Source organism: Agelaius phoeniceus, chromosome 6 (genome assembly GCF_051311805.1).
Source record: "Agelaius phoeniceus isolate bAgePho1 chromosome 6, bAgePho1.hap1, whole genome shotgun sequence".
Lineage (NCBI taxonomy): Eukaryota > Metazoa > Chordata > Aves > Passeriformes > Icteridae > Agelaius > Agelaius phoeniceus.
In genome coordinates, this window is record NC_135270.1 from 19,104,366 (window position 1) to 19,131,621 (window position 27,256).

The 27,256-nt window shown below is 49.3% G+C and overlaps 1 protein-coding gene across 1 annotated transcript in view; it reads left to right on the forward strand.

Annotated features, from left to right (window-relative positions):
- The first annotated feature begins 715 nt into the window (after positions 1–715).
- The window catches only part of SLC25A22 (solute carrier family 25 member 22), a 51,951-nt gene continuing 25,410 nt past the window's right edge, over positions 716–27,256 (forward strand). The window contains exons 1-2 of the mRNA XM_054635766.2: positions 716–858; positions 23,912–24,018. Of these exons, the coding sequence (XP_054491741.2) occupies positions 23,999–24,018 (20 nt within the window). The 5' untranslated portion in view covers positions 716–858; positions 23,912–23,998. The remainder of the gene's footprint in view (positions 859–23,911; positions 24,019–27,256) is intronic.

Genomic DNA, 27,256 nt, shown 5'->3' on the forward strand with positions numbered 1-27,256 from the left:
CACCATTAAAATACTTAATTTCCAAGGCCTGATGAAATGGTCTCTGTTGATGTTTTGTCCCAGCAAGGATTTAGGTCCCATAATACTCCTGAGAACTCCAGGTCCACAGTGGAGCCTGCTAACCTCAACAATCAAGGCCTGCCAGTGGTATGGTGGCTTTCCTGAGGAGTGGCGGGCAGCACAGCATGGTGACCCAATGGGCACAGTGGGCCTGGCTGGTATCCTGAAGAGAATCACAGAATCACAGAATATGCTGAGTTGGAAAGGACCCACAAGCATCATGGAATCCAACTCCTGTGAATGCTCAGGACATCCCCAGGAGTCACACCCCGTACCTGAGAGCATTGTCCAAGTGCTTCTTGTGCTCTGTCAGGCTCGGTGCTGTGACCGCTTCCCTGGGGAGCCTGTTCAGTGCCCAGCCACCCTCTGGGTGAGGAACCTTTTTCTAATGCCCAACCTAAACCTGCCCTGACACAGTTTCGGGCCGTTCCCTCGGCTACAGACGAGACTTATTATTTCTCCCCCGCTGCCGCTCGCCCCGTGTCCTGCCGTGAGCGGCCTCTCAGGACGGCTGTGGGCGCGGCCCGGTGCTGCTCGGGGCACGGCGGGGCAGTCCCGGCCCCCGCGCCCGGCCGGGGGAGGCGGCGGCGCTGCCCGGGCGCCCCGGCCCGCGTTGCCATGGGGACGCGGCGGCCGCCCCGGCGGGGAGGGACAGGCGGCGGCGGCAGCGGTGCCTGCGCCGAGCGCGGCCGGAGGGGGCAGAGCTGAGTCGGGCCGGGCCGCGCCGCGCAGGAGCTCCGCACCCCGCGCCGCACCGTCCCCGGCCCCGGCGGGAACCGCCGCCGCCGCCGCCGCCCGGTAAGTGTGGGCACGGCCCTTCCCAAGCCCTCCGGAGGCGCCGCCGGGGCGCCCGACACCCCTCCTGCCGCCGGGATGCAGCTCGGCCATGCACGCCGGCCTGGCTCCTGCTGCACCGGCCCCGCCGCCGCTCACCCCGGCCCCTCATCTCCGGGCTGTGCCGGCCGCCCTTCCTGCCCCCCGGCCCCCGGAGAGCCGTCCCCTCGCCCCGGGGGGCTGCGAGCTCCCCACGTACCCACCCATCTCCCGGAGCTGCGGGCTCCCCTTGCCCGCTGCCACTTCCCCTCCTCACCCTGGGGGTTTTAGGTGTTCCCAGCCCCTCCCCTCCTCCCCGGGCAGGCTCCCTGTGCCTGCGTGGGGGCCCGGGGCTGATGTGCCCCGCTCGCCGTGGAGCGGGGCTTGCCCTTGCCGGGCGCGGGGGCTGCAGCCCGGCGCGCCTTCCTCTGCCCTGCCCGCGCCGGGGAAATTGCGGTGACACGTGTGCGGCTCCAGCGAGCCCTTCAGTGCCCCGGAGCTGCAGCTTTTTATATTGAAAGCGATTAACGAGTTTCTCCGGGCTTTGATTCTGGGGCGAATCGTAGGGTTCCCTGACCGCCCCGGTCGCAGCGCAGATCCTGCATCTAAGCCCCTCTGAGCTCCTTCCAGACTCTCCTAAGCCAGATCCCTGCCTCTTTGAGATAGGTCAAGGTTATTGTGCTCTTCATGCAGTGGACGGGGAGAGTGGAAATGTGGACAGACTGTGGGATTTCCTCAAGGTCACCCTGGAAATTGGACCCCAAGCATCCTCTTGCTGCACCCTCTGCAGCTGCTGGGTGAGGGTGAAGTTGTGGAAATCAGATTTTTCCAGTGCCCCAGCCTCTTTCCTGCAAGGCTTCTCAGATTGTAGGCTATATACCTTGCCAGGTGTCAGGACAGGATCCCAGATATATTTATTTGGCCTGATGTCTTTTGGCTATTAGATGTTTACAGTTCAATAGTGGGTATTTTTACCATAGTGTGTTAATCTCTGAGAGTCTCGCTGCTGTTAGGATCTGACTTTGTGGTGCTGCTGTTGCTGCTTTGGGATGGTATCTGCAGTGATTTTGATCACTGCAAGTAACTGTGGCTTTGCTTCTCAAGAACTCGCTTCTTGGCAGTGCCAAGCAAAAGGCAGCTGAACTAGAGTGGTACTGATAAGGATGTATCGCGTGGGACTCGGGCGGTGGTTGTCTTCTTGTCCTCTACTTCTGTTTTGCTTTGCAGGCTGTTATAAACAAAGGAGTAGGCAAGGTTTAATGGGAGGAGTTCCTCTAACCTCTTCCTCAGAAAATAAACACGAAGATTTAATGAGGGTTTACCCCTTTGAATGTCTTGCCTGTAGGATTTTAACTGCATGCTGTTACTTGCAGTTGTTCATACAGGTGCAGTTTTTCTCCTGGTGCTGTGCCCTTGTTCACCAAATGCCTGTCACCTCATCTGTTCACCAAATGCCTGTCATAGTAAGGAGCATTATGTTTTGGGGGTGGTGGTGATCTGTGGCACAGATGGATGGCTGAGATGGAAAAGGGATCAAATCTGTGTTGTAAACTGAAGCCCTGCTCTTGAAGGAAAGTCTGCAGTCCTGTTTGGTGCCCAGAAATCTTGTTAATGTCTTACTAGGATGCCAGAGCCTGTGAGCATCTTCCTGCTGCCGTTTTAGGAAGGGATAGTGTGCTGTATTAAGTTACTAAAAGGTAGAAATCACTGACAGCCTGTCAAGGCCATTTGCTCCCCTTTTCCTGCCAAGATTTAAATCAGTGGGCAAGATGGGGGAAATACCTACCTGGCTAGCCAAGGTGACAGCAGCATGTCCATGTGGAAGCAGCCCCCTGCTCGCTTGTGCGTCATGTTTTTTCTTGTAGGTCTCTGCCAGGGCAAAGGTGTGATGGAGGCACAGTGACTGGTGGCTGACTGGTGTGCCTTGAAACATGGGAGCCATAGGATTTGGAGCTGTCTGATAAGGGAAATTTGGGGAAAGTCTTGCTTAGAAGCTGTAAGCATTTCATCTGTCTATACAGCTGTTCTTGCGTAACTGTTGTCATCCTGAGAATTGTGAAATAGTAGGAGGGAGAAATTTCCCAGAGTGGGGCAGCTGTGTTTCCAGGTGAGTAAATGTTGTCTTGTGTTTAGCTAGAATAAAATCTGTGTGTAGAGCCAACATCCCTGACCAGAGGCCCAATTCTACAGATTCCTGTGAGAACAGCTTTTCCTTGAAGGTTAAAGCCCAATCTAACATCATTGGAACATCATTGTTGCAGGGTGTGTGATGATCATGCAGTGCTGTGAAAATAGTTAAATATCTTTGGCACTTCTTGAGGAATACACCCAGTGTTGATAGCTGGGTGTGCAGCTGCGGTATGAGCTACGGTTTGTGCCCTGGGTGGGGGAAATGTCAGGAGCCAGGAAAGGGGCTGTGACCTGGTGCTGACCCTATGGACAGCAGAGGGCACAGGGATACAGCAAGAGCTGGTGACTCAGCAAGAAGACCCCAGACTGTCTGCGTGCACAAACTGTAGAGTATAAAAGCCCAGAAATGCTTTTGGTAGGGGTCCCTCCCCAGAGGCACCAGGTCAAGCTGTTTTTGTGTCACTGCACCACGATTAAATTACTTAGAGGATCCAGACATCTGAGACTGCTGTGGGAAACCCAGGGCTGAGCCAGTAAGGAAACCCTGTCTGACTGTGAGTGTGGGGTGTGCAGGGAGCCAAAAGGGCCACCCAAGGGGTCACTGGAGCCATCTGCTCCAGACTTTGGTCCCAGCAGTGAAAGTCTGGGAATGGGGGGAGTGTGACTGACAGAATGGCTCCTGGGTGGTCAGACAGGAAAGTTTCTTTAACACACTCTGGGTTTTTATCTGAATAATCTGCAGCCAGGAGGCTGTAAGATGGGTGATGAGTTGTTCCTTCTTCCTCAGCAAGGAGTACCTGCGTGTGGAATAAGGATGCATGGTCTCCATCTCTGGTCCTCCAAAGGATCAGGCCTTGTGTTTGCTGATGAGCTGGCAGGTACTTGTTTTACAGATGCTGGCAAGCCTCTGGAGTCTCACCCCACTGTGGATATAAGATGCTTTTGGAGTGTAATTGCCAGATTCACAGTAGCTACTGGAAGGTGGGATGTCCTAGTGAAGTCCAAGGGATGAAAGGCTTGTGTGGTGGGAAGAAAAGTTTAGCAGCATTGACCATAACTGCAGAGGGACTCATGTCCCCTGGTGCTGACTAGCAGCAGGTCTGCCTTGTTCCACACCATCCTTGCTTTTGTCACTTGATCCCTGGTCTCACTTGCAGGCAGGGAGCTGCAAATCTTTTGCACTGCCAACTTTCCAGTGCCAGCAAGATGTCTTGCACAGGGTGTATCTCTTAATGGGCTGGGTTTATCTGCCTAAAATCATATAGTGCTGTCAGAATGACATAAAAGGGCTTTGAACTAGGCCCCAAAGGGAAAGGAAAAGGGTTGGAAAAATGCAAAATATTTTTGTTCCATTGTTAGGAGAGCCTGGGCTGGGGAGATGATATGTAACCAAACCAGGTTTGGAATGGCTGGGACAAATGATCCTGAGTGCTGCAGTTCATGTGTGTTATGATAGGATGCTGATGCACTATGAAGGGAGTTTCTACACTTTCTCCTTTTCTAGGCTGTTTCAGAAGAGAGGTATTTCTTCCTAAGATTGATTTCTTCCTGGCCTTCCTTTTTCACAGTTCCCCTCCCCTCCCCCCGTTGTTGTCTGTTTGTTTTGTTTGTTTGTTTTGGGGTTTTTGTTGTTGGTTGGGTTTTTTGTTTGTTTGGGGTTTTTTGTTTTGGTTTTTCTTTCCCCTTTGTTTCTTTGTTTTTCCCTAGAATGAAATTTCTACACAGCTGATGGCCCATCAGTGGTGTCCCAGAACTGAGCACCTTCACCCTTTACTGGAGTAAGTTGATACAGCTCTGGCAGGCAGTGGAGCAAATTTAGTTAGCACCAGCTGAGTTTGAGCATCATGTGGGAGCCCTCGAGCAACAGGAGGAGTCTGGTCCCACAGCCTGTTTAGCCTGTCACTTACAAGTTTGTTAATGTCCTGTTAACAGGACATTATGTTAAGGTCCAGTTGGAACTGTCTTTCTCCCAGCTGCCTCTGCTCTCCTGTTAAAATCTGCAGTGCTGTGTAGGACAAATGTCTGTTCTGCTCCTTCTACAGCAACAGTGCAGGATGGGGAAGAATCTGCCTGTTCATAGCAATCTGCCTTCTGCTGCTGCAGGTACATAAAGACTGGTAATTATTCCTTTTACATCCATGGTGCATTCTCCTAAATCCTTAACTGTGTTTTCAGGAAATGCAAAAGTCTGCTTTAATGCCTGTGTTTGTATATTCAGGCTCTATTAGAAGTGACCAAACATCTGCACTACTACAGGTTGGGAGATACAGAATTGTCAATTACTTATCATGGCAAATGAGCTGGAGATGCTGCCTGTTGTAGGCAGTGCATTGTTTTTATTTGTTACTCTTGAACTTGTTGAACACCATGCCTGTGTTCCGTGGTGCATTCCTCGTAAATGGCTGCATGGACTCCAGCCTTGCTGGAGACAGTTGTCTTGTCTGTCTGCAGAGACACAACAGGGATGTGACTGCAAGTGCCTGCTCTCTGCCAGAGGTGTCTGGGGTCTAACAGGGCAGTGTGTTTCAGCTTCTCTGGCACCATGATGTAGTGAAGCCATCCTCCTTCAGCAAGGCTGAATCCCCTGGCTGTACCTGCTTGGTTTGGGGACTGTCACTTGGCCATATCCAGCTAACAGTGGCAGCTTGCTAGAGCTAACACTGTGTTGCTCCAGCTAATCCTAACAGCAGATAAATATTTTCCTATCCTCTTCTGTTTGTCTTCCAGCACAGAGATAGCAGGAAGGAGGAGCTGGATTGAGCTGTCCAATGCCAAGCTTGGATGTTGCTTTAACCTTGCAGTATTGATTGCCTGGTAGTTTGAGTTATTGTGAAGATAAAGTAACAGGAGGTACAAAAGCTTTAAAAAACAAGGCAAAATCCCAGACAAACATAATGAAAAGACTTTGTCACTCTGGGTGGTTTGGATTTCTGTCAGGAGTTTCCTCTTACACATCTGCAAATATAAAAATTTTGAACATTTTCTGCCTTAGGTGGGCTGTCTAGGTGGAGATTATATGCTCGGGTGAGGGAGAGGCCCCCAGGCAGCAGGGCTTGTTGTGTATCAGAAGGAATATGACAGGGTACTGTTTATGTAATTTATGGGGTCTCTGTTGATCATAATTTAGTACAGCCTGTGGTGAGCTGCTCACAGGAATGCATTCTTACTCTGTTTTATTGAACCTTTTTGTAACCAGTACTTGTTCTCATTTTGGTAGTCCTGTTGTGGGTGGGTGACTGCATCTTGTCAAACCTTCCTGTGCCCTGCTCCTTCCTTTGGCACTGATGCTGGTGTATGGCATATCAGGAGAGATGTGTGGATTTTTTTTCTTTCCTGTGTCTAATGCATTTATCCAGAAGCCAGCAGGAGAGAGGCTGGTTTTGACCCAGCTAAGTTTCCCCAAATAGCATGAATTTGAGGAGCTGGAGATGACTAAGTCACATCAAAGACTGTGCCTGCCCCACCTGGAGTTTTGACTCTATGTTTGGGGCTTATACTCTCAATTTAAAAGCTGTGCCAGCTATGAGGAGGCTTGGTGCCCTTTGTAGACAGGGTGGGGAGAGGGAAGGAGAAGGAAATATTCCCCTCTTATATTGACAGTGATGCTTCTGCACTGGTTGAGCAACTGGCTTGGAGGAGGTGTTTGGGAAGAGAGTTATGTGCTTTTCTTTTTTAATTAGAACACAAAGATAGGGGACTTTCATCAAATTATATTAGTAGGAAAGAGATGCTGTGCAAGTCAGCAGTTGGTTTGCATCAAGCCAGAAAGAAGCCCAGTAGCCATGATCCTTGGTTTCTGAATTCAGCTGCAGCTTTCAGTAAAGCCTTTTTGCTTTGACCAGGGGCTGTGCTGTGTGCTGTGAGAGCTCCGAGCTGGATGAGTGCTGGCTTTTGTGTGGATAAAGTGCCTGGAATTAAGCTGTAGCATGTGGTGTGCTTAGTCTGGGCCAGACCATCTTCATTTCTGCTGCTGCTGCATCTCTGTCTTTGTCATTGTGGTGTCTGACACCTTACTGCCCTTAATGGGTGTGGAGAAAAGGGCAGTTCCCCGTGTCCTGGTGGGTCTGATGGGATGGAAATGCCTTCTTCAAGGCCATGCACGGACTGGGAGTGTGTTTGTGCCCTGCTCAGTGCTGTTCTCTTTGCTCTGTGATAGTTAGGGATTTACAAAAAAGAAGAAATTGTGTTTTAGGGACAGGCTTTGTGGGGGGCTTACTGTGAATTTGTGTCCTTTCTCCTTTGCTACAGATTTAGAGCGGGACCTGGGGTAAGCAGTAAGTCTCTGATTCTTTCCCTTACAGTGCAGTGGGAGCAGCAGCACTCCAGGGGTTCACCACTTAAAATGGCCATGGCAGCTGTTGCAGAAAGTATGATCTGAACTAGTAAATGGTCTCTTCTTTTAAGTGTTTCATCTCCCTTTTTCAGTTTGTGTTGGCTTTCTCAAGGATAGCAGTACTAGCTTCCTTTTCCATGCCCTGGGCAAGCCAAGCTCTTCTCTGTAAGGCAACAGGAACACTTGTTGTTTATGAAGACTATTTTCTAAGTGTAGTAGTTTCTTTAAAGGACATAAAACTCATTGTGTTGGCCCTTCCCCTTTCTCCTGAACTATCCCACTTGCTTTATTAGCAGCTAAATGTGTGTGTGACCTGAGCAGTTGTCATCTTTTTGTTGCCCTTTTTTATTTTTTGCAGAATTTACCATGTAGATTCTGTGGTGCCTCACACTGGTTCTTCAAAAGTAATGGAGAGCTTGAAGGAAATAGCTTGGATACTGAAGTGATACGCACTGCAGAAATGCCAGACACTATATAAACAACTAAACTCAGCCCCCGGCCCTTCCCAAAAGAGGGATGATTTGCAGAAATACTTCAACAGATGGTCTGAATTTGGCTTTGGAAAGGGGGGAAGAAATGCCAGGTCGCTGCTGAGCGGTGTGTGGGCGCGTGCCTGCGTGCAGCGTTCCCGGCGTGCAGCGTTCCCTGCCAGCACGCTCGGGGAGGCTGAGCCGGCTGCTCCACGGCCCCTGCGCTCAGGAGGCACCTGCACGCCTCTGACTCAGTGCTGTGGCTGCACAGGGCCCTGTGCAGAGCAAGGCCCCATTTTCCCTGTGCTGGGTGAGGTTCAGCTGTGCCCGCCTGTCAGGCTGCTCTGGTGCAGCTGAGCCACGGGCAGTTTGCAGACACACGGAGTCAGCTTGTGGGAGAGAGGCTGCAGAGCTGCTGGGCAGCTTGTGACATCTTGCTTGGCACACGGCTGAGATTGTAGGAAGGCCGTAGGGTCATCTGACACTGGGTTGTGCCTAGTGCTGCTGCAGTGTCCTGGACCTGTGTCAGTGCAAATTGAGGTGGTGTGGAGCTGAAAACAAATGGATCAGCTGTGGTAAAGGGCATGTGCTGTTTGGACACACGTGTGCATATATGTGAGCTGGCAAACTTGCTGGCAGCTTGAAAGGGCATGGGTAAGGGTTTAGTGTCATGGCTGAGAACCTGAGAACCCTGATGAACTCTGCTATAGCCAGCCTCCCCTCTTCCTCTCTTCAATGAAATTACTGCTCTTGCAGAGGAGGGAGAACGTGTTTCCCCCAGAGTGCTGCATCACATCTTGAGTGGGCTCTGCTCTGGGGCAGCAGGTTCCCATGTCAGTTGTCACAGCTAACTCCAGCTGGGTTATGGATTGGAGCCCAGAAGTCCTTATCCAAGGACCTCTGGAGAAGAACAGTACGTCTAGTTCCTGCATTGCCAAACTGTTGCTAGTCTTCCAGGCAACGTGCCTGTCCCACTGCTCACTGGCATGACAATTCCTTGTGTCTACTGCTGCCTGCTGTTGCTGCCATGCACTCTTTGTGAGACAGAGTTGTAATTAGAGCAGAGTTGGGAGGTGTTTTTCATTTGGAAACTTTTTGAAAACAGTTTCTCAAGCAGTGCAAGATGAATTGCTTCCTTGAGGGTGTGTCAGATAAATCTTACGGATACATCTGTCAGGTAGCAGCATTGCCCTGCACGAGACAGGCAAGACATCTGATGTTCAGAGAATGACTTTTCAAGTTTGATATACTTAACTTTTTCCTCTTTCCCCTTTCTTGTGTTACTCATCTCCCTGCACTCTGTTTAGGTGAGCAGGACTAGATGTGTTTTCATTTGCCTGTAGCCTCCAAAATGCATTGTCTTCCTGCTGGGAATGCCTTGCCTGCCTTGCAGCCTGCTGATTCACCGCACTTTGGGTGAGCAGGGAGCTGGTGAATGGATTATGCCACAGACTCCTGAGCCATCAGGTAGTGGTTGCAGTCCCCTTGACAGTTCCTCTGCTTGTCACAGAGTGTGTATGAGTTTCTCTGGAGGACCTGCTAACCTCTTCAGAAGCAGCCTGACTCACGTGGGGCTGCTGATGTGTGTTTAGCAAGGAACCATTTTGCTGTGATCTGAACAGTTTTGGTGTAAGCAAAACAGCTGAGGTGGGGGGCAAGCAGGGCTGTTGGCAATGCAGGGGGAGCAGTTGTGTTCACGTACCCCCACAGCAAAGGGACTGGCAGCAGCAGTGTCCTGTGGCTGAGAGGCAAGGAATATTGACTAACATGACATTTAAGTGGCATTTCTTCTAGTGCACTGGGAGCACTAGTGAAATTCTGCCTTTGGCACTGAGAAGTAATGAGATAAGCTTTGTTCTTCAGAGGGGTTTCTACCTGCTGTTGCAAAGTGTTTGGAAGGCTGGGAAATGTTCTTTTGTTATCCTGTCAATTCTCCATGTCTGGTCTCTTGTACAGAAGGCCTTGGCTCCAGCAGGCAGCTGAGCTTGCAGCCTGTACACCAGCGTGGGCATGCTTACGTGGTGGCTCCTGCTTGATGCTTCTCTGTCACCTTGCCTTAGGTGGAGCCTAGCTCTTGACTCCAAAGGGTCATGCAGGAAGGATCTGTCCTTTCACACCCCGAGGTCCTGCTTCATTCACTTTGATATTTCAGAGTCGGTTCCCATGTCCATGGCTGATGCTCTTGGTGCACTGTGGCTTTGCTACAGGGACAGGATGCGGTGTTTGTGGGATGCTTTGCAGTTCCAGCCAGGCTCAACAGTCCCTTTTTGGGACTTTTGAGTGACAGCTATCAGTTGACATACAGACCCACAGGGCTCTGGGTTACTAGACCTTTTAAATGATTTTGTTAAGGGCCCAGAAGCTCTTATCTCCCAGGCTTCCTTGGAAGGATTCTTATTCTGTTTTATTGTTGTATATTGGTTTACTTTATCAGTGCACTCGGCAAGCTGCTGCAGGCCGCTGCCAAGAGGAACAGCCCTGCTTCCACTCTTGCCTCTCTCTGCTTATGTCAACACAAGCATTTGTGTGTTCACAGCTACACGTGACCTGGGAATAGGCCTGGCTCAAAGTGAGTTCTTTGAGTTGCTGGGGAAAGGAAGAGCAATAGTCTGAAGTTATGCTGGACAAGTGGTTGAGTAACCACAGTCTCTGCTGGGAAAGTAAATCATGTGGCATTTTCCAGGACTAAAAAAATCCCTGTTGCTGTTCCCTTCATGAAAATCTCTGCACCTTCTCCCCCAACACACCGTCAGGACTGCATCGAGCCTGTACCAGTTCCTCTTTGTGCAGAAAAAATGGTGTTGTTCCACCCTTCCACTGGCTCTCATCTGGTGCCTGGTTGTAGATTCTCTCTTGGTTGCAGAGATACACCATCATGCCTTTATAATGCTTAAAATTCACATAGCATAGCAGCCAGACAAAGGTGGTGGCTTTTCACATCTGTTAGGGATGGCCCTAAGATGTGCTGCCAGATGCATGCAGTAGAGGAAGAAGTGATAAGAGAGGGAGAAGAAAAACACAACACCTTTGCTTTGCTCCAGCACAGTCCCCTAGTGCTTACAGGAAAAGCACATCCTTCAGAAAGTGCTTGGTGAGCATGTGTCCTTGGAGGTGCCAAGAAATATGACCAATTTCCTCTTCCTTTCCTTTCCTTCCCTTGCATGCCAGGAAGTGGTGACAGTTCCTAGCAGACACCTCAGTGTGAACATAGCTGATGCTGAGCCTTCTTCAGGGGTGACAGAGGTTAGAGATCTGCTTACCCTTGGGCTGGAGAGATGGGAGGTTCCTCTCTGAGCATATCTGAACCTTGCTGGGATTGTGTGTCTCTCTCCTTGCTTCTTCTTGCTGCAGCCTGTTAGATTTCTGAAGGCTCTGTTGCCATTTTGATGTGGAAGGCGCAACTGTCCCTTCTGCCTGCCTCCATTGCCAGTTAGGTTTAGGGATGTGCTGGGATTGCCTAACTTGGTTAAGGTCCCACTGAAGGCTCTGCACGCTGTCTGTCTGAGCTGTCGTGGCTGACTTTGGGGCTGGGGAGGAGATGGGGCTGTATGAGGAACATCACATGGCTGGATGATGGGTGACTTGCAGCCCTTGGTGCTGCTCCAGGGCTGGAGGCTGCTGGTGCCATGTGGGAAGGGGGCTGCCAGCAGGGTCCCAGGCTCACAGTCCCAAAGCAGCAGGGTGGCATCCCAAGGCTTGCCATGTGCTCTGGGCCACAGAGATAGGAACAGACAAGCTGGCTGGCCCTTTGGAGAGAGGATCCTGTGTCTGTCATTGCACCACGGGCTGGGTGAATGAGCAGGGATTTTGCACATGAGCCAGGCAGCAGCTGGGCCGAGTGAGCCCTAGGGTGCCAGCCACAGCGTTCCTGTGCTTCTCCAAAAGCTGTGTCAAGGCAAGTACTCTCCACTGTCTCACAGCTGTTATGAAAAAGCCTGAGTTTGCTGCACCCTTCTCTCCCTTTGCCCTCAGGGCATGCTGGGCTTGTTTGAATTAATGTAATTAGCACATGCCTTATTAGCTCACTAAGGCACAAAGAACTCGTCTATATTTGTAGCCAGGTTAAGCAGCCCCTATTAATTTAATAACCATGTCCTCCTTAGTGCATGGCAACAGTTATTCACTGGTGGTGACTCAGGACCAGCCAGTATGGAGGAAATTTGGGCGAGGTGTGTATGTGTGCGGTTCTCTTTTATTGTGTTGTATTTTTATTAATGAGCAGAGCTGTGAAGGGAATTAGCAGCAGGCGCAGTAGATGGAAGGGAACTTTCAGTGCAGGTTTACTAAACAACCAGCCCTGGATATTTCCTATGCTTTACACTGTTGGTACAGAAAAGGATCTGTAGAATGAATCAGCGAAATATGACACAGACTGGGAGGCGGAAGTTTACAGAAATAAACTTTAGCAACCCACGCTTGAACTCTGCTCCAATCAGGTTATATGCTAGGTACTGATAGTAATTTTTATTGTCTATCCTATTTCCCCTTGGTGATTTTGAGGCAGAGGAAGTGGCTAGTGTATTCTGGTGCTGCTCATATTTGAGACTGCAAACGAGCAAGGTTCTTGTAAAAGGACAGAGATAGTTGCAAGTAATTTCATTTCCTGCAGCAATGCGCTCCTTGGTTCCTTTTGCTGTTTGGGATCTTGCCATGCACAGCACTTAGCTAGGTCCCATGGAATGCTGCCAGGATGTTTGCCACCAGATGTTTGGGGGATTTCTTTTGGTTTTGTTGTTTGGTTGGTTTTGGATTTTTTTCTTCCTTTTTTCACAGCAGCTGCAGGTTATGGTTTGTGCTCCACCACCCTGGAATGATGCAGTCTGTGAGTCCAGGATGGTGTTATGTATCTCTGTTCCAGTAGTTCTGCATGTGGGATAGTAAAGTCCTGCACTGATTCTAAAACTAGTGAGTTAAGCATTTTGGGGGCCTTTTTCAGCCAAGACCACTATGCATGCACAGGAGACTTCCTGCATTTCTTCTCTTCTTCCCCCTTCTTCAATAATCACAGGTTGTGCTCTTTGTGGTGAGCATAAGCTGGGAGGAGGAGCAGGAAGAATGGTACTGGAAAGCTGTTGATGTGCTTGCACTGTTTTGGTCAGGTCTCCTACAAGTAACAGGGTGAGATGCAGGTGTCCTGCCTGCTCCTACTCCCTCTTTTTATTTTACCTGTTTCCTGTTTCTGCCCAGTAAGCTTGTGCTTGCAAGGCCTGTACTGTTCTTGGCCATCATGAGCCTGTGCAGGAGCATCTTTGAGAAGATGAAGTTGTTACAGCCAAAGGGATGATGAAACCCCCATGAAACAGAACCAAAGTGTGTATGTATTTGTAATAATGTGCCCTCTTGGTGCATCTGGCAGGGGAGCAAGTCCCCAGGCTCCAGAAGAGATGGTGAGTTCTGCTGGCTTGCATCTCTGCTGAGAACCTGGACCTCCTGGGAGGCACAAAAGAAAAACAAGTCTGAGATCCCCATGGAGTGACCAGGGATGCACACAAGTCTTGCTGCAGCAGATTGAAGCAGATAAATTTAATTTCTACTTTCTTAGAGCCTGTTCTCAGGAGAACTCAATGTTTTAATGAAGGCTCTGTGAGTGGTGTGTGGGGTGAGGATCTGCAGTGGTGCCCATGTGCAGTTCCTGACAGGTATATTGCAGGGGGGAGAAAAAACCAAAGAAAGTCTGGGGGAAGATAAATACCTGCTGGGGTACCTGAGATGCTGTCCAGAGATGGTGATTTCCCTCCCCTCCTCCTTTTTCCTTTGTTTCAGGAGCAGGAAGGGACACTGCTTGGCTCATGCTGGCTCAAAGCTGTGGAATGCTTAGTACACACCAAGACAGGAAGCTTTTTCCAGAAAAGCTTTTTTAGCCAGTGTTGTAGCTTTGTCTGGGATAGAGTTAATCTTCTTCCTTGTAGCTGGTACAGTGCTGTGTTTTGAGTTTAGTACGAGAACAATGTTGATAACATGCTGATATCTTAGTTGCTGCTAAGTACTGCTCACTCTGAATCAAGGACTTTTCAGCTTCCCATGCTGTGCCAGCGAGGAGGTGCACAAGAGGCTGTGAGGGAGCATGGCAGCAGGAAAGCTGTGAGATAGGCACCATGGTGGAACCTGGGTGGGATGACTGCCATGGCTGGAGTGCTGCAGTGGATGACTGCTCCTCAGAAGGGACAGTCAAGGAAGGAGAGGCAGTGACTGTCTGCTGGGGAGTGTTTTGGCTATTGAGAGCTGAAGGGTAGTGATGATAAGGTTGAGTTGAGTGCCTGTGGGTGAGAATTAGGGGGAAGGCTAGCACGGCAGACTCCCTGGGGGGGTATGTTACAGGCCACCCAACCAGGATGAAATGACAGGTGAATTATGCTATGAGCAACTGCTTCGTGATTGCCAGCCCTTGTTCTTGTGGGAGACTTGCTGAATGTCTGCTGGAAGCTCGACTCAGCAGAGAGAAGGCAGTCTAGGAGATTCCTGGGCTGTGTGGAGGATAATTTCTGACACAGCTGGTTAGAGAGCCCAGGCCTGCTGTTTACAAGCAGAGAAGGGCTGGTGGGAGATGTGGTTGGAGGCAGTCTGGGGTACAGTGACCATGAAATTGCAGAGTTTTCAATTCTTGATGCAGTAAAGAAGGAAGTCACCAAAGGTGGTCCAGGAAGGCTGAACATACATTAAGAAAGAAATTTTAAAGATGCAGGATGTCCCTCTGTGCCAAAAGATGAGCCAGCAGGAGAGAAGACCAGCCTAGTAGAACAGGGAACTTTTGCAGGAACCAGGGCAGGTAAAAAAGTGTTTGCAACATTTGGAAGAAGGGGCAGATGACTCAGGAGTACAAGGACATTGTTAGGTCATGTAGAGAGAACATAAGAAAGGCAAAAGCTCAGCTAGAGCTCAATCTTGCCAGTGCTGTGAAAAGTAATAAAAAGTGTTTTCATAAATACACTAACAACAGAAAGGAAGGCCAAAAAGAATTCCCATCCTTTATTGGATGCAGAGGAAACAGCAACAAAGGCTGAGGAAAAGACTGAGGTGCTTAATGCCTTCTTTGTCTCAGTCTTTACCAATAAAACTGAATATCTATAGGACAGCTGGTCCCCTGAGCTGGTAGGCAGGGACAGAGAGAGCACAAAAGCTGCAATCCAGGAGAGCAGAAAAGATTCCCAGCAATCCAGGAGGAAGTAGTCAGTGGCAGGGGTGCTGATGGAGCTGGCAGAGCAGCTTACCAAGCCTCTCTCCATGCTAGCCCCAGGGCAGGGCTGCCAGGAGTCCCCTGTGGGCACAGCAGTGACCTGAGCTGTCAGTCCTTCCCCTCTGCAGCCTCTGCTTTGGCCACAGTGAACCAGCACCATCCCAGGACCACACACTTTAAGGCCTCCAACAGGAACAGCTCTGTGGTTGGTTAGTTTTGCTCTGGTGAGGTACTGCTGAAATTTGGCCTGAAAAGATGCTTATTCCTCCCAGCAGGGTCACTGGCACCCCTTTCTTTCAGCAGAGAAAGCTGACAGCCAATAGCCCTGGTTTCATTGCTGGTGGGGAATGAATGGTCCCTTTCAGGCCCCAGGACCTCAGCTCAGTGCTCTACCTCATTCCTACTGAGTGAGACAGAATCCAACTCTTAGCTTTCCCTTGGGCTTCTTGGTTGGTTGTTTTTAATTACTGCTTTGTACATGGTGGTTATTTTCTAAACTGGGAGGGGAGAACTCCTTTCTACTCAGCCTCTTGTCGGAGCACCCAAGAGAGGGATTTGCACCAAGTTTCCCCATGGTATGTCCTCCCAGTTCTAAGGGTTGGTCTGTCTGTCACTGTCAGCTGGCTCCTGCCTTTGTTGACCACCACAGGTTATTGAAAAGGAGTGCTGTATGTGAGTTCTTAATTGTTCTCCTTGCTCTCCCTCCCATCTGCCAGACTCCCAAAAGCTCAGCAAAGTTGTCTTCTCTCTCCAGCTAATGCTGCATATCTCTGAAGCTGTAATTTCATAAAACCTGGTGTAAAGAACAATCCAGACGAAGGTGGATTTAAAAATATTTAGAATTGTATCAGTTCAGCATGTGACATGATTTCTCAGGTGGCACTTGGAAAGGAACATTACTGGCAAAAAGCAGCCACTTAATGTTTGTCCAGTAACATCCAAGGTGCACTTGCTTGTACACCAGCATGATCATGTGCAGGCCATTTTACTGTCTGTCAGTTAGCTTGTGCTTCTACTGCTGCCTCTGCAGCTGCAGAATAACCTAGCCCATTATAATCTTAATTTAAATAACCATTTTATGTAAAAGTTGCTATATATATATATGTATATTTAATTGTATCTGCATATGCATTACCTGTTCTGTAGCTACCTCTTACAGATCCTTTTGAATTGGTGGAGGGACTTGCAGGTTTCTACAGACCAACAATTGGAATCCACAACTATTTCCAAGCAAGTGCTGGGCCTGAATTTTTGCTATGGCCATGCCCTGGCCTCGTATGACCACATCACTGAAGATTTTATGATGAGATGCATGGAAAGGGTTTTCATCCCTCTGGCACCTACTCCAAGACAGTTTGCTTTGAGCATGAGTAGTTGTCCTAAATTTAGAGGCTTGTTACTTGTGTTGTAAGTGTTCAGAGGAGTGACGGGGCAGCAGGGCAGCATGCTTGATGTGGCATTTGTGCAGAGCAGAAGAGCCAGGTCTTCAGAGACTTGACCCAATTGCCTTTTTGAGAACTTTGAGAGGAGACAGGTTGAGATGGGAAGAGCGCCAGCAGCTCCCATGGGTTTCCTTTGCTCCCCTCTGTCTTGCCAGGGGAGCACTTTGAGACCTGTTGTGTCTCTCCTGTGAGGGAAGATACTGCCTTAAGAGTGTTTTCATGTGTTGCCCTTCAGTGGAGCAGTGTGTTCTCAATAAGATGACTGCAAGCTCATTTGTCCTGCTGAAAACCTTCCCTCCAGCTCCTTCAATTTATCATCTCCAATGTCTTTGATACCAAGACTTCCCATGTGAGCCCTGGCTGAGTCGCTTCTCCTAAGGGCTGTCCTTACTCATCCCATCTTGCAGCTCAGTTGCAGAATCTCCTCCTCCCTGCAGGACGGGGATTTTTGTTGACTGAAGGTCAGAGCAGCCCTAAAATGACAGATCCCAGGTGGGTGTTGGGGCCTTTTGGTGTGCTGCAGTACTGATAACCATACCCAGCTTCAAGATGAGTGTTAGCTTTCTGTCTCTTGATCCAGGGCAGTCTCTACTCAAGACATGCAGAGTTGAAGGGTGTATCTGGTGTTTCTTCCAGACCAGCACAGGCCTATTCCCAAGTCTTTCTGTCTTGGCAGATGGCTTGGCATCTCAGTGTTAAAGGGATCATGCTGATGCAAGAAGAGGCCCCCATGGGACTCCTTTTGTTAAGCAATAGGGCAAATGGCTTTTGCTCTAATCTAAGTAAATTGTTGGTTTTTTTGGCCTGGAGAAGCGCTCCCAAGTCGGGAAGGCACTTCTCTTGCTGCTCACACTGCCTTTTGGAGGCCTTGCTCCAAGCCTTAGCTCTCACAGAGGTAACAGCAGGTGCTTGTTGTCTTCTTGTCTTTACTTACAGCAAAAGATTTCTCAGCAAAGCAGACAAAGTTGCGTGATGCTGCTGTACTGGGAGTGGGAGGCCAGCCTCTGCTTCCAGCAGGATGGAGAGCCCAAAGGAGAGGGAGTAGGAAAACTGGTTGTGTTTCTCCTACTCTTACTGCCTGGAGGCAGGAAGTTCCCCACCTGCTTCCCTGCTGTTTTGTCCCCTTGCTTTCCAGTGATACTGCTGCTCCACTCACTTTGATCTTTGCTTTGGAGTCAGCAGCTGTGCTGGCTTTTCCTAGCATGCCTGAGACCAGGCAGACAGAGGGGCAATTGCCAGGAGCAGTCAAGGCTCTGCCTGATATCTTTGGTAACTCCTTTGCTTTGCAAGGAGGTGACCCTCGTGACTGAGGGCATCAGGCAAATCTTGACTACTGTTGTGTGAATCTCCTGTAGTCTCAAGTGAATCCTGGTGGAGAGGATGGTTGCAACAGTGTGCATGCAGTATCAGAATGCAGGATAATTACTGGGGCTTGAGGGATTGTCCCTGTGACACTTCCAGCATGGCCCTGTTGTAAATCCTCTTCTGTTGCAGCATTATGGGTGACTGCACTGGTTTGGATGTGGCAAGTAACTATGTCTGCTAAGATGTTGGACTGTTTTTGTTAGAGGCTTGTTTTTTCCTAAGCTGGAATGTTGTCATAGACACGGGGTGTTCGTCAGGCTGCCAACTGTGGTTTGAAATCCTTCTGTAGGTGAAGGGCAAGTCAGTGATGGAGCTGGAATGCGAGCTCAGGAATCCTCATTGCTAATCAGGAGTTCTGTTCTTCTTTTTCCCCTCTATGGGCATTCAGGTAAATCTATACTGCACCACCTGCAGTTGCAAAGCCAAACACCTGTACAACACACCCCCAGCCAGGGGACTCGCCTGTCCCTTTGTGCCACACAGGAGATGTTTTGAGGCATTCTCTCTTCATGGAGTCTCAGCATGCAGTTAAGGCTCCCCAGTGTGCAGGGACAGTGCAGGCTGGATATGGGGCCAGAGTTTGCCTGCAGTTTTGCAAGGGTGCCAGCCTGATTGTTCTCATGGTGATGGGAGGGGGCAGGGGGGGATCCCATCCCAACCAGCCTGAGGGAAGCTGCACGAGACAGAGGTCAGTTGTGGAGGATGGGGAGGGGCTGCTGGAGTGAGAGCCATTGCAGGGGCTGTTAGGGAGGAGTGCCCAGCCTGCTGAGGCTCTGCATCCCGTGCCTTGCCAGCTGAGTGGGCGCCGTGCCAGCGAGCCTGTCCCTGGAGGGTGTGAGCAGCCAATGGTGCAGGGGGCTGGCATGGCACCTCCCCGCTGGTACTTTGGCCTTTTATCACCTGAGGCAAGGGGGAAGGCTGCCTTTGCCTTGGTGCCTTCACAGCCCAGTGTGGTACGGGTACAGCTGGCTGCTGACCACGAGGGAGGCAGGTGAGTTTGCAGCCCCGGGGCTTCTGTCTGGTGGCAGAATGGTGTGAAGGGGCCGTGCTGTCCCCTGTGCAGCTGGAGAGGTGACACTCTGTGATGGTGGAGAGCATTCACAAGTGTGCTTGAGAGCTGCTTTGTTTTCTTGAGGACTAATGCCTTGCCAGGTCCTGCAAGGAAATTCATGGCAGTCCCTGCTTTCAAGGGCCTTAAGGCAAGCAGGCAGCAGATTAAACTGCCACCTCTTTTCTCTAAACCCTCTGTCCCAAACTGTCCTGAGTAGGCAAGAGCCAAATTGACAGCTTCTCCCCAGGTGATATTACCTGGTGCCAATTCCCTTGTGCACTTTGTGCCTGTCATGCATCTATAAAAGCAGCTTTTCTCAGGAAATATTTGCAGTTTAATTTTGCACTCCTTAAACCTTATTGTGGTGACAGCTTTGCTGCTGTCATTAACAAAATTGTGCAGTGTCCACACCATCAGATGCATTTGTGCTGTGAAGGAAAGTGGGCTGATCCCAGAGGGTTTCTCCTCTCCCAGCAGGTACTTGTTGCTGATTCCTTCCCCTTGCCATCCCTGACTGTGAATGGTTGCGTGGCAGTGTCCTCTTGACACAATGGAGGCTGGCACAGCTTTGTTTCCTCTGCTCACCTTCTGAGCCTTGTTTCTTGACATCAGCTTCTCTCACTGGGGCTTTGAGTTTGTCTGCTCTCAAGACAAATAGAAATATGTGGAAGGGAGTCCTGACTTCCCATTCTGCTGTTTATTCTCAAGTCAAGGTTGTAGCTTAGAAGTTGGCTCTCAGTTACAGCTCCAGCATGTGCTGGCCTCCAGTTCTGTCTCATTCCTGTCTGACTGCCTGGCACAAATATTTGTGCTGGCATGAAATCAGGGATGGGAACACGTTTGGGTGTAGGGAGAGGACAGATTTGCTTTCTTCGGCCACAGCAGCAGCTGACATTTGCTAAAGGTTTTCTGTCAAACCGGCAGCCTGTGTGTGCTCAGATAAATCAGCATGTGCAGCAGTCTGAGCCTGAGAGGATGTGCTCAGCTGCACTGGGGCTGCTGGGGGGGGATCTGCCCATGGGAGTGCTGGCAGAGGGCAGAAGGGAAGAGCTGGCCTCTGGGAGGGTGAGGGTGCCACTGGCCGAGCTGGGGGAGCTGGAGGACTGGGAGCCCACAGCTGGCTTGGAGGATGGCAGCTGTGGCTCTGGCAGCCTGGCAGGGGAAGAGCAGGAGAAGGAGGGTGCTGTACTCAGCTCAGACTGGGGGTAGAGCAGTGGTATCTGGGAGTAGAGGTGGCAACCCACATCTATAGGGCAGTGTGGTAGCACTAAATGCAATCAGCAAGGTCAGACACTTGTGGGTAAGTTTAACCTGTTTCTTCTCCTGTGATTTCCTGGCTTGTGGAAATGTTGGGTGCCTGTACTTCCAATCCAAGCTTACTGGTGTGATGCATTAATGAGACATGTTTGTCTCTCTCCTCCATGCCTCATGCTGAGCTGTGATTCTCTAGTAAGCACTTTTCCTTCAGGTGATAAGGCAAAACCTGAAGGTTGAAAGTTCAGCCCCATGCCCCATGGGATCAGGAGAGCAGATACAAAGATTGTCTTCCTGGAGAAAGCTTCACTGTCTGATTTGTATGGAAGATGTATGGCAAGACAGGGGAGAAAATTAGCACCACTTTGCTGGTGGCCTAGGCCATGAGGACCAGATACATCTAGGATTGCATTGTGGTACTTCTAGTGTGGCTGTTCTGTCACTGTCTGGAGCTGACTTTTGGGACGTGAGAAAAGGGAAAGGCAGGATTGAGGAGGCTTCTGGGCCATTTATGTGTCAGCATGAGCTTCGGGCCATTTGCACCGCTTCGGTGTGCGTGTGGCTCTGAAACTAATTTGCCTGATCATTTTAATAAATGTAAAAGGGATGTCCTGGTGTGCAAGTAATGGGGCATTAATCCATGCCTAGCTGTGTTAACAGCACTCTAGGAAGGAAATACTCTCATGCTGTTCTCACTCTCTTAATTATGGGATGTTCAATTTAGGATCCCCTTCCACGAAGACTGCTCAGCCTCTTTGGCTTTCAGATGGCTCTCTGTTGACTCTTATTTCACTTCTTAAACCAATTTCCTCCCAGTTCCTCAGCTCCTTTTACCATGCAGATTCCCAGTTCCAGCAGTGCCACTGTCCTGATGTTTAACCATACAAAAACTTTCTGAGGCATAGCACCTTTTTGGTGCTGCTGGCTTGTCTGCTGCCCCAATGCAGGTCCTGATGGCAGATTTCCTAAGAAGATGCAAACCCTGCTCCCTGACACTTCTCCCACAGGAAGCCTTGGAGCTACACCCTGCTTGGCTGCAGATGCTTGACTGATTTTATGTGTAGTTTTTGGCTCCTGAGAGCACTGTGTTCCTGGGAAGATATACTTAGGTCTTTATTTAATCTCTTTCATTTTTAGGTTAAATGTATAATGTTGTTCTGGATTTATTTTTTAAATGTCCTATAAAATTCCCAGCATTCTCTTCCCAGCCAGTTTTTCCCCCCTCTTAAGACTGCAGAATGGTAGCAGGTATTTTCCAGCCCTGGAAGTGATTGGGATCTGGCTCAGCTCAGAAATTCCCTGACTAGGCCACTGGAGGGTTCATCATTCACCCCTTTTAAGGGACTCAGGGAGTTCTGTAGATTACAGCAAAGTGGTCAGATAGAGCTTGGGGTGACTTAGGGTTTGTTTTGCAAATGATCATTCGTTGGAGCTCTGTTTAAACAAACAGAGCTCAAATAAGCTTTCCACTTCATTGCATTAAAATCCCTTAATTCATTAAAATCCCCTGGCCACAGACATTCAGGCCTCTGCAGTGCCAGGTGCTGTTTAAACAGTTATCAAGCGCTGGTGTCTGCTGTAAAATGATCACATTGTTCGCTTCCCGTCGCTCGTCCGCGAGTTGAGTGGCTTTTGTTAGGGGAGATGATACTAGTCCTGGTATTTGCTGGCTGTACAGCCAGCACCAAGGAAACCTGTACCCTTGCCCAGTTTTAAAACCAGGAAGGTTGTTTTTGCCCTGTCTTGCTGTGCAGCTGCAGCAGGAGCATCAGTTCCCTGGTGGGAAGCAGCAGCAGTTTTCCAGCTGGATCCGACAGCTGTGGAAGACTCTGTAGTTACTAGGCAGGTGGGGAGCTGAAGCCAAAAGTCAAAAGAAAAAAAGGCCAGAGAGAATTTAATTCAGCTGTCCCAAGTCCCTCTTGGTGCAGAGGGACTCCAGTGCCCTACTTGTGTCAGCAGGTAAGAAACAGCCCTGTGATGCATTTGTGTGTCCATCTTGGTCTCTCACTCTTTTGGCTACCTGGCTGTGCTGAATATTGGCAGCCTTGCTGTCTTTCCTTGCTGTTGCCCTTTGTGGTGGATGTCTGTCCTCCTGAATGCCCCTCTGCATGGAAGGGTGCAGCAGAGGCAACAAGGGGGATGTTTTGCCAGAGCTTGGAGCAGGCTGTCAGGACCACTTAGTTCATGTATTTTGTCAGGCCTGTCTCAATAACACAAGTTTATTGAGGGTGTAGACATTATCAAGTGAGTTTTCATGATTCACAACTTGTTTGTGACAGGGTTATGGGCTTTCAGCTACTGGTCTTCCTATATTTTTATATTTTTGTCTTATTCTGGTTAATTTGATAGAAAATTAGATTAACCTAAACCAAGCTGCTCTTGTGGACATGCATATAAAAGCACATGTAATGAAGGCTGTAAGTGATTTTCCCTTGGAAAGTGCAGACTTAGCTGATCTGGAGCTTTTTAAGGTCTGCAGCCACAGATCAGTTGGGATCAGGTGAACTGTCTGAAGAGGGCCACAGAAGGTATAACAGCACAGTGCAGTGGGTGAGGTTTGTGTGCAGTGTTTTGAGGAGGAGTACCTTTCCTTAGGGAGCTCCCTGTGCTGGTCTCTCACAGCTCTAGTTGAACATGGGGCTGCAGAAAAGGCAGTTTCAGTCTCATGTTGTCCAAGAGTGGGGCTGTACAAATGGTTTCATGCTATCCTATCCTTGGCACTTGATTAACAGGAGGGCAACCTGAATTCCTTCCCATACCTGTTTGTACCTTCACTAGCTCTTCACACTTTCAGGGACCTTCTATTCTGGGAAGTGTTGGCCTGTAAGCCCCTCTGTTGGATGTGAGATTCTGTGTGGCTTAGGAAATCTGCAGTAAAGGAGCAAATTTCATTCCAGAGGGAAAGGTCAAAGGTACTTCCTTTGCTTCTGGCTCAGCATCCAGGTGGCAAGTGAAAGGGAAGAGGGAGGGTGTTGGCTGAATACTGCTGAGACACCTGCAGAGAGCACAGGGCATCTCATTCCCAGGCTGCAGGTGAGGAGATGAAGGCATCTCCAGAAAGCTGAAAGTTGTGGCCCCTTCTGAAATTTTCTCTGTTGTCCAGATTTCTTTGTGTGGTGACTTCTAACAGCTCTCATTAAACAGTAACAATTAAGAGTCTTAGAACTGATTCCTGCAGTCTGGCAGAGCTGAAAGGAGTGGTCCAAAGGGCAAAATGGCATCAGTAGCTTGGGGAGGAAGAGGCATTGCTTAAAAAGCAGTGTTGGCACAAGACTGAACATGGGCTATCTGTTTAGGCTTGGAAATAGGGGAAGGATAGTAACCTCTGGAGGAGCAGTGTTTTGAAGGCTGTCCTTTAGACACAGCATGTATGTGTTGAAGGGAAGTGCTAAAAGAGTCTTGTGATGACATTTGACTCTCTTGGGCTGGCTGGGTGGACCTGCAGAGGATTGGGGATGTGCATGGTATGGTGTGAAACGCTCTTTGAAGTTGGAGAGAAGTGACAGACATGGCTGTCCTGGCTTCTGGACAGAGCTTGTGCCCTGCCTGGCTGCTGCCCTTCCTCATATGCTGCTAGAACCCGATGACCCTGGCAACTCTTCCCTCCATATGTCCTTGTATATTTATATTTACAGACATACAATTATAAGGCTCCCTCTAGAGCTCAGTCTCCTCTTTGAAGAGATCAGGTGCTCCCTTAAGTCACTTGTGCCTCAGCTGTCCTAACCCTACAGCCTGCCTGCCAAGGAGCCCCTGAGCTTTAAGGAGAGTGTAAGTGTCTCAACTTCGTGTTCTTGGTGTCTTTCTGTCCTTTCCCAGGAAGAAACTGAAGTGAGAAAGACGTAACTGAAAAAGAACGATTGGAAGGAACAGATTCATTTCTTAACAAGATCAAGTTTGAATTAAATGGCTGATAAACAGATCAGGTAACTTTTAATTTTTTTTTGAATTGTGCTTTAGGTTTTTCTTTTAAAATCTTTCAAACTTGTTTCTGTTTGGGATCCAGGAGGTTGGAGGAAATCACCTGATCACCTCTTCCAGCCTTTAACAGTTTTGATTCTTTCTCTTCTCCTTTCTTACCTGCTTTTTTTGAACCTTCTCTTAATTTGTGGCTCTGCCATGTTGTCACATCTCTGCTTTCCTCAGTTCTTTTTTCTCATTGCCTTTTTCTTTCTACCCTCTGCTTTGTATTCTGCATGAGTCTGTTCCTTTTAGTTTCTTCTTTCAAAGGTCACCCTGACCTGCTGACTTCAGCTGCTGGCATCAAGGGAGCAAAGCCGGGTCCTTGACCAGCCAAGGATGCAGTACTTGTAAAGACAAAGTCCACGTTGCCTTGTGCCCTTACTCTACAGAGTCAAGGCTTGAGTGATAGCAGGAATATGAAGTGCCAACAATGATTAAGGACACTCTTGTGCACAGTGGAAACTTAAAGAGTATTGGTTCTGGTAAAGGCTGGATTTGAGTCTTCCCTGGAAATGAACTGGGATTCATTTCCTGGAAAGACACAGGTCTACCCTTTGCTTCCTAAGAGCTGTGTCAGGTGGATCTGCAAGTCCTCCACATGGGTTTAACTTTGTGTTGCTTGTGAAGTTGCCCCAGCTAAGTGACTCCTGCATGCTGTGGGATTCCTGTGGGTTTTTTCATGTTTCTTTTCTAACATCTACTTTTCCAGGTTACAAACTCAGGACAGGTGGGGTGAGTGGGTGAATGAAACATGGAGACAAAGGGACAGGACTTGGCAGTGCCTGAATGCTGCAGGCAAGAGGGCTGCCCCTTCTTAGCATTTGCCATGATTAGGATATCTTCCTGTACGCCTGTCTTCTGCAAATGTAAACAATCCTGAGCTGTGCTGATAAAAATGCAGCATTGTGGAGTGTTTGTGTACCTAGATTTGGCCATCATCCGCTACCCAATTTGGAGAGCACTTGGAACTCTTCCAACACACCCATGAAGGGCATGCAGAGATTCACCTCCATGGAGCCTGGCAGGTCTATGTTCCCCATAACCTCAGCAAAGCAAAATGATCAGACGTCTGTGGCTGTTTGACTTGGTATTTTGAAGGAAGTGGAGATGTATCCTACAGGAGGAGATGTGTCCTACAGGAGGAGATGTGTCCTACAAGATGTGCCCTGGCTGCTCCAGTGTGCTCTTGGGGGTGTGAGCAGGAGCTTGCTGGCTACAGGGACTAGTTAAAAGGGCTGAGGAGGAGCACTAGAAGCGGAGAACTGGGATGCCTTTGTATCCCTTCTTGTATTAAACTGAGCAAATGGCTTCATTTGCATGCTAGCCAGCATTGTCCCCGTTTCACTAAGCCCTGCACACGTAGGTAGTGAGAGGCAGTAGCTGTGCAGAAGCTAAATAGGACAGAGAGATCAGGCACAGTGGATTCTTATCCCTTGAGAGAGCAGAAAGCACTGATGTGTGAAGTGGGATGACTCAGTCACAGGGGAAAAAGCTTTTGATTCAGGTGCAATGGTCTTTGTCTCATGTTCTTCTCTGTGCCTCAAATCCCTCACCTCTCCTGCTTTGCTCATCTCTCCAGTCGATGGGACCACATGTCTGCAGTGGTCACAGGCAGCCAAGCCAAGGACATTTGTTTCTGACACCCCTTAGTAGAACAAGATTGATAGAAAAGACTAAAATCAACAGCAGTGGTTTGCTGCATGGTGAGATCAAGGGCACTGCATTTCTGCAGAACTTAATCTCAGTGTCTTGCTGGATACTGCTCCATGTCCATCCCTTCTAGTTTCCCCCTGCAGTGTTCATGGGTAGATTCAGGTGTGATGGGAGTATTGAGCAAGGGTTTTTCCCCCACAGGCAGAGGGAGAGGCTGTCTGCAGCCTCAAATTTTTGCTTGCCCAGACACATCAGATGATTCCCCTTTACTGCTGGGGTTTGGGCTGAAATTGGGGAATCCCTTCCACTTACAGTAGCAGCAGGCAGGGCCTTTGTGTCTGTGTCTCAGTCCCACCTGATATAAACCTTGGGTTGATTTCACTGTTGGAACAGGTTGAGAAAGGCAAGTGTTTGCTTGTCCCAGGTGTTTCAGGGACACTTAGAGAAGTGATGACAGTGCTGAGGCTGGAAGGGGGCACTGGCTGTGCCTCACAGTCTGTGACCTGCCAACAGTGACTTCAGAGCTGAATTTGGGGAGGCTGAGGTAATCCTGTCTTCAAACACCTTCCTTGTCCATGGTGTCTTCATCCTGGGACACTTCTGTCTGGTCTCTAACCTCCTCCTCCAGTGTGACTGTGGGTTGGATAAGGAGAACACAATGATATGAAGCTTACTGTTTGAAGTTTTCCCATGTCCTGAGAACAAGTTCAGTGTAGGAGTTTGCAGGCAAATCTATTCCATTCTCAGACTGTGGCACAAAGATCCCTGAGGCAACAGTCTGGAGTTGGTGAGGTCTGAAAGCCTGGCTCTGCACTGAGCTTGTGCACTGATTTGGGCCCGCCTTCCTGAAGTACTGTGCTGATTTAATCTCAGTCAGCACTGTCTAGTTTAGAGTTGTAGGCTGAGCTCAGATCTGTCTGCCCATCCTTGGCACCTCTTCTTCCAGCTGTGCCAGCCCTGGGGCTCTGTGTGTGTTATATTGGCAGGTGTTGAGGAGGAAGGAGCTTTGGGTGCAGGACAGCAGAGGCTGAAAGAAGTGTGTGAAGATATGTCAGTATGTCAGTCCTGAGGTGTCAAGATCATGCTTAGCCCTTATGGACAAAGTCTTTTATATTTTTTCCATCCCTCATTTGTCTGCTTTCCTCAGGGACCCTTCAAGTTGAAACCTGGAGTCTCCATATCCTGCCTTTCCCTCAAGCATGGCTGTTTATTGATCCTCTCTGCATTTGCCCCTTGATGCAGAGTGCTCTGGAGTGCTGTTGGGGGGAAGATGTTTGCAGGGCTTCACCCCACTGTGCCTCAGCCAGTCTCAGCACTGCTGCCTCTGGAGGGTAATGCAGTCTGTCCCCCATCCAGAGCAGCAAGTTACCACCATGAAAGGCAGTGTGCCAGTTCCCCCATTGGGAGGATAGGCCTTGCAGGCTCACCCAGCTGCAGTCTAGGAGTGGTGTCAGCCACTACCTTAATATCTGACACATCCTGTGTTCAGGGAGCCATATCCTGTGCTTTATTGGAGGGGGCTGACTCAAACAGGCTTTCTTTGTCTCT